The sequence below is a fragment of the Tripterygium wilfordii genome, chromosome 13 (genome assembly GCF_013401445.1).
Source record: "Tripterygium wilfordii isolate XIE 37 chromosome 13, ASM1340144v1, whole genome shotgun sequence".
Taxonomy (NCBI): Eukaryota; Viridiplantae; Streptophyta; class Magnoliopsida; order Celastrales; family Celastraceae; genus Tripterygium; species Tripterygium wilfordii.
Genome location: NC_052244.1, coordinates 13,311,711 through 13,323,291, shown reverse-complemented (window position 1 = coordinate 13,323,291; position 11,581 = coordinate 13,311,711). Strand labels below are relative to the sequence as shown.

At 39.1% G+C, this 11,581-nt stretch overlaps 1 protein-coding gene across 1 annotated transcript; it reads right to left on the bottom strand.

The window, feature by feature from the left end:
- Nucleotides 1–652: 652 nt before the first annotated feature.
- LOC120013744 (metal transporter Nramp3-like) lies at nucleotides 653–4,349 on the bottom strand. The gene is made up of 4 exons (XM_038865668.1): nucleotides 3,721–4,349; nucleotides 3,049–3,185; nucleotides 2,271–2,923; nucleotides 653–1,233 (listed from the first exon to the last, which is right to left on the bottom strand). Exons 1-4 carry the CDS (start codon nucleotides 4,233–4,235, stop codon nucleotides 1,039–1,041), a joined length of 1,500 nt encoding a protein of 499 aa, XP_038721596.1. The 5' UTR covers nucleotides 4,236–4,349; the 3' UTR covers nucleotides 653–1,038.
- Between the last annotated feature and the right edge of the window lie 7,232 nt (nucleotides 4,350–11,581).

Here is an 11,581-nt window from a genome sequence, read left to right as displayed (position 1 = left end):
TTAACTTAAAACTTATTATTATCATATTTTTCAATTTTTATTCTCGCAACATAATATTAACCTACGTTTTACTAGAAAATTATTATTAAATTATAAATAAGTATATTGAATATATAATAAACTTATTTTTAAAATCAATGCATATATATGAGTGCATAATTGCAATTTTCGATTTAATTTCTTTTTTTTTTTATTTTATTGGTTTCTGGACTCTAATTATAGCGGTACTACTCTATTCTTCTCTCCGGATCCCGCAACCTTCTTATCTACGCTGGGCTTTTTAAGCCCATCGCTTCGCAAATAAATCGGCCCATTTTTAGCCCAACATGCTATAAATTTCATTTTCAATTTTCTTATCTACGGTGGGTTAAAGGCCCATCATTTGGCTCATCAATTATAAAGCAACTTGCAAATTTTGGGAAACTAGTTGCATATTGCATGCCAATATGCCCGTGTTTCGCACATGTAATTGTAATTATTATCTATATTGATATTTACCCTAACAGCACGGTCTTACAACTTAGCGGAGACCTGTGTTTTTGTTAAACAATCGCTCGGGTCTGGTCACTGCAACCCCCAAAGTCTTAGCACGTGAATAATCTAAAGAATGCACATGTTAAGACAGCAGATTGAAAGAAACAAAAGAGCCAAATTCCAAGGTGCATAGATGAGTTCATCTGGCTGAAATATCATTCAAAAGCTACATCAATACCTTCTGGCTTCTGCTTCAAACTGAAGCTGTGATTACATTGTTTGGCTGCAGCATTATACTAATGAAATCAGCATGCAAAATTACAGTCTTTTGTTGCTCCCTGCCCACTCTATGCCATATATAATTAGTATACAACATGATACATAACAAGGGCTCTGTCGTAGACGAACGACGACTATCAGTCGCTTATACTAAAAAGAAATAAGGTTACCTGCTGACTTCAACTTTGTAAACAGGTAGTACCTAAGGCTAGAAGTGAAAATGAATGTATGTATGGTCTGAACATTTTACAACAAAGCCATGTATTCAATTCCTCGTGCCTATTTCTACGATCTTAAACCACACCAAGTAGAGAAGGTAATACCTCGGGAAACAAGGTAAATTATGAATCCAACATATGCGGCTGTCAAAACCAACGTGATGGTGGTAAAAATCGTTCCACTCACTTCAGAGGAGAAAAAATCCAGTAATAGATATCCATTGATAACGATCACCAGGCTAGCAACAATCCATGCAACCATCTGCAAAAAGGAAGTTTCCGAAAAAGAAAAAGAAAAGGTTATGCGCAAGAAACTCTTCTCCTTTAAATAAATTGATAAAAAGCTTCAAGACAAAGCAGCAGCGTAATTTCAAAATCACAAATATAGCATCCTTGTAATTCTAAGCTCACTGCAGTGCCCCGTTATATCTAATTTCTACAAAGGAGATGGAGTAATAAAAAGGTTTCCTCAAAAGCATATGCAAAGTTTTGCGGCTGGCTTCGACCAATTAAGCAAAGCGTAATTGCAACTCAGAGTATGAAAAGATGAAATAACATTTTCATGATCCAGTTCGCTGCGATATACATAGTGATTTAACCACTCCAATATAATTGATGTCCCAGTCTATGCAAATCCTGTGATGTTTAGGAGCCACATGCATAGACACGAGGGAGTAGCATATCAAATCAGTTGGTGAAGCCTATAAGACATAAACGTAACACAGAAAAAAGAAAAGAAAAGAAACTAAAACTTCCGACAATCTAAAGGCAAGGTAGAAAAAGGGAAAAATGCATGCACGACACATTACAGTAGCTCATGCATTTTATGATATCACTGTGACACATGAGCAAACGCAGATTACGACCTAGAAAGATCAGTTGTAATTCATAAGGAAAACTAGACTACTACTCCCTCCACTTCATAGATCACAGTCAAACCTGCAATTAATCCTACTTAACAAGTGAAAATTTTGACAAGAGACTTCTACTGATGTCATCTGGACTATTTTGATTCCATAGCAAAGACAATTATATATATGCTAAGCAAGAGTGAACTTTCATAGACTCTCAGTTCCCAAAGATCTCTCCAAAATATGATTAGTCAATGGCCTGGACAATATATCTTTAATTTTCATTTTCAGTAAGCCATTCAACACTGCAAGAACAGCAAAATAAAACAGTATAGGCCAAACACAATTACTGAAACTCGTCACTGAAATTATGAATTGATAACAAGATTTAGGCCAACGAAGTGATAGTTCATACTCACTATGGAGAATAGAGAGAGTACTACTATACCTTGAGAAAAGGTCCAATTTTGAACGTTCCCATGACTTGCTCTTTCGAAACCAAACAAAGTAGGGGAATAAGTGCAAAAGGGATCTGAACTGACTGAAGCACATTGAGCCATTCATTCACAACATCTAGGGTGCCTTCAGAAGAATCAAAGATAAGTGCGACCGCAATAGTTGGAAGAATTGCACAACTTCGAGTGATCAATGCCCTAAGCCATTTTTTCAATCTTAGGTCCAGGAAACCTCCCATGATAAACTGTCCTGCATATGTTCCAGTAATTGTACTACTTTGTCCAGCCGCTAGTAATCCAATACCCCAGATATACAAGATTGGGAAAATTCCACTGCCATATTTCTCTTGGAGATAGGTCCCTGCATTTTCGAGGCCAATATTATCGGCCAGGTCTGTGCCATAGAAACCCTTGGCAAACACAGTTGTGACAAACAGATTGATTATGAAAGAAACTAAAAGGGCAAGCGTAGATTCTATTGAATAGTACTTGAGAGCCTCCTGAACACGGAATTTCTTGCTATGATCAATTTCCCTTGATTGTACAAGAGCAGAATGCAAAAACACATTATGGGGCATGATAATGCAACCCACAACTCCAACAGCCTGCTTTATTGTTCTAGAACTAAGTTTCGGAACCACGATACCTGCAGAAGAGAAACCGTTTAACTGTCTATTAGTTGCAAGAAGAACAGTAATTCGTTACACATAGGAAATTTCTAAACAAAGGCTTATGCTTTAATAGCAAGCATAGTTTGCATGATTTCCTCACCAAGAAGAATGTCTTTGGCACTTGGCTTTGCATCACCAAACATCCACGCAAATGACAGTGCCATTGTTGCAATCAGAACAGCAAAAACTGCTTCCAATTTTCTCACCCCATAGTTTTCAAGGAACAGAAAGATAAAACTGTAACAATACAGAAAGGAGCGCCGTATCAACCAAAAGGGGTTGAGAAATGAAAACTGAATATAGATACTGGAATTAATATTTTAAAATAAAGTAATAAAGTACTATCTGTGTTCTGTAATTATTTGAGACAAACTATCAAAGCTAATTGCATATTATCCTTTCCTGGTTTTCCAGGCAGCCTAACAAACTTTGACTGCTCACTGCTCCATAAACAAATAACAAATGAAATATGCATTAACTATAGGTCACACCTACAAATAATATATTATTTAGTCATTCAAAACTCTTTCAAATTGTTAGAATATGTATAAATGTATGAAATGCCCGAACTCAACAAGTTAACTTGTCGGGTTCAATGGCAAAATAACTAGCACAAATAATTATCGCATAATCAAGCTCAATCTATAGATGAATAAACAAAACAATACATCAAAAAATCTGAATATATGGCAAAAGTGCTGAAAAAACACATACAGAAACAATAGTACAGCCCAAAATCCGTCATGAACGAATCCAAAGTTACCGAACTTACCAATCCAAAGCAGTAATAATAACACCAGCCCAGAGAGGAATAAACCCATCACTCAAAATCCTGATTGCAATCGCACTTCCAATAACCTCCTGTATATCAGCCCCGATCAGAGCCACCTCCGCCATGACCCACAGCACCATCCCGGCCCACGTGGGGTACTCCTCCCTACAAAGCTCGGCCAAGTGTCGTCCAGTAGCCACGCCGAGCCGAGCCGCGAGGAGCTGCACGAGGAGTCCCATGGCCGTTGCCAGTAATAGCAGCCATAGCAGCGAGTATCCAGCAATCGCTCCCGCCTGAAGGTCCCCCTCCAGATTTCCAGGGTCCAAAAACGCGATACTCATGAGGAAACCCGGCCCAGTGAAGAGCCATAGCTTCCTCCAAGAGAACGGCCTCGCGCCGTCGGCTTCGGAGTCGGAGTCGATTCCGACGATGTGGACCTTCTCTGCTTCCTCATAAGCGGTTTCCTGGTCTGGGTCGAGCAGTAGTGGCTGCTCCTGTTCCTGCGGTGTTGGCATGGTGAGGATTGAGTGGGGCACAGCTTACAGAAGGGAGTGTTTGATTACGCAGGCAATGCGATTTGTGAACCTGAAATTCAGTTCCGACAACTTGTACCATCTACTCACCAGGCAAACAAGTCTTTGAAATTGATTATTTGTTAAGGTTTTTTTTCCCTTTATTAACACTTTTAAAATTTAATTAAGTAATTAATTTTTTTACCAAAAATATGTGGGGAAGATTTGTGCTACTGTTAATAACGCAAATAAACGTTATTTTATTATTTACACTACTATCATATAATACTTTAGACATATTTGTGATACCAAAATGATATATGTTCTTAATTTTCCCATTCATAAACTTACATAATCTATGTGACAAGCAAAAAATACATGTCACATAGATTAAAAAAATAAACAAATTTTATTAAATAAGCCCCATAGACATGCCACATGTTTATGTAAGTTTATGAATACTTATTTTATGTATGTATAGTGCTTCAGTGTTTGTGATAATTGGGAGTAGCACATTATTTCATTTTGATAAAAAAAAATACGTTAATTACGTAATTAATTTTTTGTAAATTGTTAGTAGGTATTAGATATATTATCTTATAATCTGTATTTACTGTGTATACTTGCTATTAGTTTACCAGCTGTACACCAGCTGTCTTTGGTCTGTAGAAGTAAGATACTTTTTGCTATTAGTTTACCAGCTGTACACCAGCTGTCTTTGGTCTGTATAAGTAAGATACTTTCTGTATTGTTCAATTTCAACAAGTCAATATTATACTCAATCTTCATGGTATCAGAGGTTCATTAGGGTTCCTATAACTATGGCTTCCGCCGCCTCTCAGATCTCGTCTTCTTCAACGGGATCACCTTCTCTAACTACTACAGACATTGGAAGTCCCAATTTGACTCGATCTACTCCCCCTCCACCTTTCTCTACTACTCTCCCTCCACCTTTTTCTTCATCCTTCTCCTTGCCGTCGCTTACTCGATCTCCTCTTGGGTACTTATCTTCACCTCTCTCAGCCCCATCTCCTGGTTTTCCTTCTCTATTTCCCACCACTACTTCCGTACCTCCATTTGACACTACTTCATCCTATATTCCCTCTTCTACTTCTTCTCCTAATGTCACTCACATTGTCTCCACCAAATTAGAAACATCAGATGACTACTCACTATGGCGAACTCAAATTCGTGGACTACTTATTCAACACGATCTTCTGGGTTTCATTGAAGGGACCATTCCTTGTCCCTCAGCAACTTTAACTTCCTTTAACAACCAGGTTTTGCCAAACCCCTCTTATTCTGTATGGCAACGAATGGATCAGACTGTTCGCAATTGGATCCATGCTACACTCTCTCGATCTGTTCTTGCCGATGTTCATATGCTTTCCACCGCACGAGACTTATGGGTCATTCTTCACCGCCGCTATCGTGACATATCTATGGCTCGTAAATTGGAGCTTCGCCAAAAATTTCACACTTTTCGCAAAGACATCAAAACAGCCGATGTCTACTGCAGGGAACTCAAAATCCTTGCTGATCAACTACGTGACCTCGACATTTCTGTCACTGACACAGATATTATTGCTCAGGGTTTAGCTGGGCTGGATCTTGCCTACAAAGATTTTGTCACTATGATCTCTAATCTTGACAGTGATCTCTTGTATGAAGACTTTCGTCGTCGATTGATTGCTTATGAAGATCGTCGTGTACGCATGGAGGACATCACCTCATCAACTACTCCAGACCACAAAGCTCTTGCTGCCAACACCACCTCCTCGGATCCACCACAGTCCTACCGTGGTCGTGGAAATTATAGGCGTGGTGGTCGTGGCCGTCGTGGCCGCAGTTATGGCACCTCTTATTCTGGTCGTACATACTCTCCTGGTGGCCGAAATCACAACAATTTTAACTCTGGCCATGGATACTCAGGTTATGTTCCCCCTGCTCATTTTCAGAGACCTTCAGGTAACTCACCTTCTCCAACTGGTATTTTGGGATCTTCTCCTCGTGTTGATGTGTGTCAAATTTGTGAGATTCCTGGTCATAAAGCAATTCAGTGTCATCATCGTTATAACTCTGCCTATACATCTGCGGACCTCCCTCGTTCTTTTGCTGCTATGTCATTTGGTGATCCGTCTGAGTCTGTTTGGTATCCTGATTCTGGCGCTTCCACTCATATGACCCCCAATGAAGGTATTTTCACAAATTCCTTCCCTTACCATGGCTCACAAAAGGTTTTAGTTGGTAATGGACAATTGCTTGACATACATAAAATTGGCACAACCACACTTCACACACCTGTCAAACCATTACGTCTCACTAATGTTTATCATGTTCCTCATCTTTCTTATAATCTTCTCTCCATAAAACGCCTCTGTCAAGACAATAATTGTGTTGTCTATTTTGATGGTTCTCTTTTTTGTGTCAAGGACAAGATCACGGGGATTCCTCTCCTCAAGTGCACCAGTGACAGAGACCTTTACCCAATCAGCTCTCATTTTGTTCAACCTTATGCTTCTGCTCTAGCTGCCACTACTACTCTTGGTACTTCATGGCATCGTCGACTCGGCCATCCCAACTCTGCTGTTCTTGACATTATCCGGCAATCATGCTCTTATTTAGGCATTCCCAAATTTTTGACCCAATGTACTTCATGTTGTTTAGGGAAATCTAAACGTCTCCCTTTTCATTCAGTTGAACATTGTACTGTTGCCCCTCTAGAGCTTGTTCATTCAGATGTTTGGCAGTCCCCTGTTGCCTCATTTTTGGGATATCGATACTATGTAATTTTTGTGGATGATTTCTCTCGTTACTCTTGGCTTTATTTTATGAAATTCAAGTCTGAAGTTTTTCAATGCTTTCGTGCTTTTCAGCTGCTAGTTGAGAATCTGTTCAGTCGAAAAATTAAAATTTTTCAAAGTGATGGAGGCAAAGAATTTGACAATCATATGTTCCATAATCATTTTACCTCCTCTGGCATTCTTTTTAGAAAATCTTGTCCCCACACCCCTCAACAAAATGGGTTGGCTGAACGGAAACATCGCCATGTCATTGAAATGGCTCGAACATTGCTTATTGATTCAAACCTTCCTCATCAATTTTGGGCAGATGCTGTCTCTACTTCCATCTATCTCATAAATCGGCTTCCTACCCCCCTCCTACAAAATCTATCCCCATTTCACAAGCTCTTTAACACCCAACCAAATTATGCCTTCCTCAAACCCTTTGGTTGTGCATGTTTTCCCAATCTAAGTGCTACTACTTCCCACAAACTATCCCCAAGATCAATACCATGTATTTTCTTGGGATATGCAACCAACTATAAGGGTTATCGATGTTGGGATCCTCTCACTCGTAAAGTCCATATCAGTAGACATGTCATTTTTTATGAAAATGATTTTCCCTATTCTACCTTGGTCTCTTCTCCTTCCTCCAATATCACATCTGAACCACCATGTCTCACCTCAACCTATACCTTTTCCTTCCAGGATCCTCCTCCACAACACATCCCTTTCTCTCCTCCATCAGCCTTACCTCTATCTTCTACAAACTCATCTGTCCAGAACAAGACAATCCCTTCCTCATTGACACATACCACTTCTCCATCTTCTGAACCTCCTTTCCCCCTTCCCATCACCTCAGATTTTCCTACTTCCACATCCTCTGAACCTCAATCTTCACTGCCACCTACCATTTCTTCATCTTCTGGTTCTTCTCTCAATATTCCAGTCACTTCATTCAATTCCTCTCATTCTTCTGTTCATTCCATGATAACTCGTTCCAAGTCTGGTATCTCCAAACCCAAATTCATTCCCTCCCTTGCTGCTACAATTAACACTGTTGAGCCAACTTGTTATAGTCAAGCAATTAAAGATCCTAAGTGGCATCATGCTATGGTTGATGAATTTAATGCCTTACTAGCTAATGACACATGGTCTCTTGTTCCATTTGATGCTACTAAAAATCTTGTGGGCTGTAAGTGGATTTTCCGCATTAAATATAACTCTGATGGTTCCATTGAACGATACAAAGCTCGCTTGGTAGCTCAAGGTTTTCATCAACGTCCTGGCATCGATTTTCATGAAACGTTTAGTCCTGTTGTCAAACCCACTACCATTCGACTTGTTCTCTCTATTGCCTTATCGGCAAATTGGACTATTCGTCAATTAGATGTCAAAAATGCCTTCTTACATGGTCATCTTTCTGAGGATGTTTACATGAAACAACCTCCTGGTTTTCAAAATTCCCAATTTCCAAATCACATTTGTAAATTGCGGAAAGCTCTTTATGGTCTTAAACAAGCTCCTCGAGCTTGGTTTCATCGGTTCAGCACTTTTCTCTTGCGTCATGGCTTTACTTGTAGCAAGTCTGACACTTCTATGTTCATCTTCCGTTCCTCTTCTGATGTGTTGGTTCTACTCTTATATGTTGACGATATTATTTTAACTGGCAATAATCCCATTCTCATTCAAAAATTCATTACCACACTGTCCACTCAATTCTCCATGAAAGATCTTGGTGATCTTCATTTCTTTTTAGGTATTCAAGCCACTCGTAAAGCTGAAGGTATTTTTCTTTGTCAACAAAAATATTTGGCTACGCTTCTGGATCGTTTTTGTTTAGCTTCCGCCAAGGCTGTCAAAACTCCCATGTTTAGCAAGATTCCTCTATCTCTATTGGATGGTGAGTTACTTTGTGAGCCTACTGAATATAGAAGCATGGTTGGAGCTCTTCAATACTTAACCATGACACGGCCTGACATTGCTTATTCAGTTAATCTTGTTTCTCAGTTTATGCATGCTCCGCGGACCGCACATTTGCAGGCAGTCAAAAGGATTTATCGATATCTCAAAGGCACTCAGCATTATGGTTTATTCTTGCGTTCCTTCAAAAATCCTTCTCTCACTGCTTACACTGATGCGGATTGGGCTGGTTGTCAGGACAGTCGACGCTCTACCAGTGGGTATGCTATTTTCTTTGGTCCTAATTTGATTTCTTGGAAAGCGAAGAAGCAACCAACTGTGTCTCGCTCCTCGACTGAGTCTGAATATCGAGCCTTGGCCTATGCAGTGGCTGAAACAATCTGGATACGACATCTTCTATGTGATTTGGGCATTCCCCTTGTATCTCCAGTCAAGGTTTTATGTGATAACATCAGTGCCACTTATCTCACAACCAATCCTATCCTTCATGAACGCACCAAACATATTGATGTTGATTATCACTTTGTTCGTGAGAGGATCTTGCAACGAGACATTCTCGTCCAATATCTTCCGTCTCGGGATCAACTTGCTGACATATTTACCAAGGGACTTGCTTCATCTCGTTTTGAATATCTGCGTTCCAATCTGTCCATTACTCCGCCCTGTCCAGATTGAGGGGGTGTATTAGATATATTATCTTATAATCTGTATTTACTGTGTATACTTGCTATTAGTTTACCAGCTGTACACCAGCTGTCTTTGGTCTGTAGAAGTAAGATACTTTTTGCTATTAGTTTACCAGCTGTACACCAGCTGTCTTTGGTCTGTATAAGTAAGATACTTTCTGTATTGTTCAATTTCAACAAGTCAATATTATACTCAATCTTCAGTAGGGTTGTTGGCACCTGTGGAAGGCAACAATTGAGGAGACTTGTCTTTTTTTATTCGCGTGGTATTTCGTGTTCCCATTTCCCAATCCCCCTATCTTACGACAAAACCTGAAACTTCTTATACCGGATCAACTATCTTGTCCTGGTGCTCGGTTGTCTCGGCCATGCCATGTTCGCCCGTCTAGCGCACGCGTCTTCACTTCCATGACTAATATTATTTCTCTCGTGGTCGTAGGCTCGTAGCTTCTATTTTTTTTTATACCAAATACAGTTTGTTGCTTGGGTGTATTATTGTGATTATGAATTTATGATATCTATCATGGCTGATAGATAGAGAGGCTACAAATTTGAGAAGTGAAGAAGATAAGTACAAGAATATTCGTCATAGTTTGGTGTAAACTTTAAAATCTATGAGCTTCTCATCTCACAAGAGTATAAAATTTAGACATGAACTTGAAGCCGCGGCAACACTACATCTTTGGCTCTTCTTGTCGTTGATTCGGCCAACACCGATTTCCCCTTCGCCAACAATGATATCATTAAACTCATCTTGATGAGGCGCACCCTCCCCAACCTGTTTTCAGTCAAAATATTAATCAAAATCCGGTAACACATGCACGATCCAAACGGGTGGTGAAACTGAGATATGACAAATTTAAAAAAAAATTGTCATATTTCATCTCAACCGTTATTTTTAAACATACAAAGATATAAAGGGACTATCAATAATCATAATAATAATCATCTTTATCAAGACTTATTTTTTTATAACCGAGAATGACATCATAGAACCTTTTACTTTGGACATCCGTATGAGATTAAATTGGGTTTTTAGAATAATGCACAAATTTTTTTTCCACTTGGCGACATCATAAATTTGGCTAAAAGCCAATGTGTGACTACACAACACTAGATTATCACCCAAATTGTTGTCCTTATCATGACTTGCCTGGAATAAAAATCAGGCACTCTGGATTAGGGCATTGATTCTTTGGGGCATGCAAGAACTGTGACCCTACATAAGTGCCGTCAACATAAAAAGCTTAAAAAAGAAAAAGAAACAAAAAAGAGTGGCCCATGTTTGCAGGTACAATTACCCTAAATTAAATATATATTCGCGATGTTTCGTAGGTAAGAGCATCAAATGTCTTTCTCCGAAAGCCATATTATGTCGACATAATGTGCACATCACCCCAAAAGCGAGAAATGAAAGACACAGCTTGAGTTGCGCGGAGCCCACTACACTAACAACATCATCGGGCCAAGCCCAAAAACTGAAGGTCCAATTGATTAAAGCGGCCCATTGTTGCATGATACGGCCCAATTGTAGCCCAATGCATCTATCTTTGGTGAAAAAAATTAAAAAACGTGGATATGTTAACTAAGTCATAATATAATATAAAGAGTAAAAAATCAACTAAGTAATTTATAATTAGATTTGAGATTTAATTGCTTTCTAGACCCCAAAAAAGGGTCTCTGACTATCTATATATATTCTTGTAGTCATGCGGTGGACTTATGAACACGCTGACTTAATGATCTCAATTTAAACTCATATCATATGTCCAATAGTAAAGCTTGTATAATATCGTTATTGGAAGCATACATATCCATAACTGTCCATAATCTAAGTGGCATGAGGAGAAGTATGAGGATTATTTTATATTAAATGATCCCCACACTTCTCATGCCACCTAGATTATGGACACAAAAATTATGGACACATGTCATTTTGGCATCATTATTGGTTAAG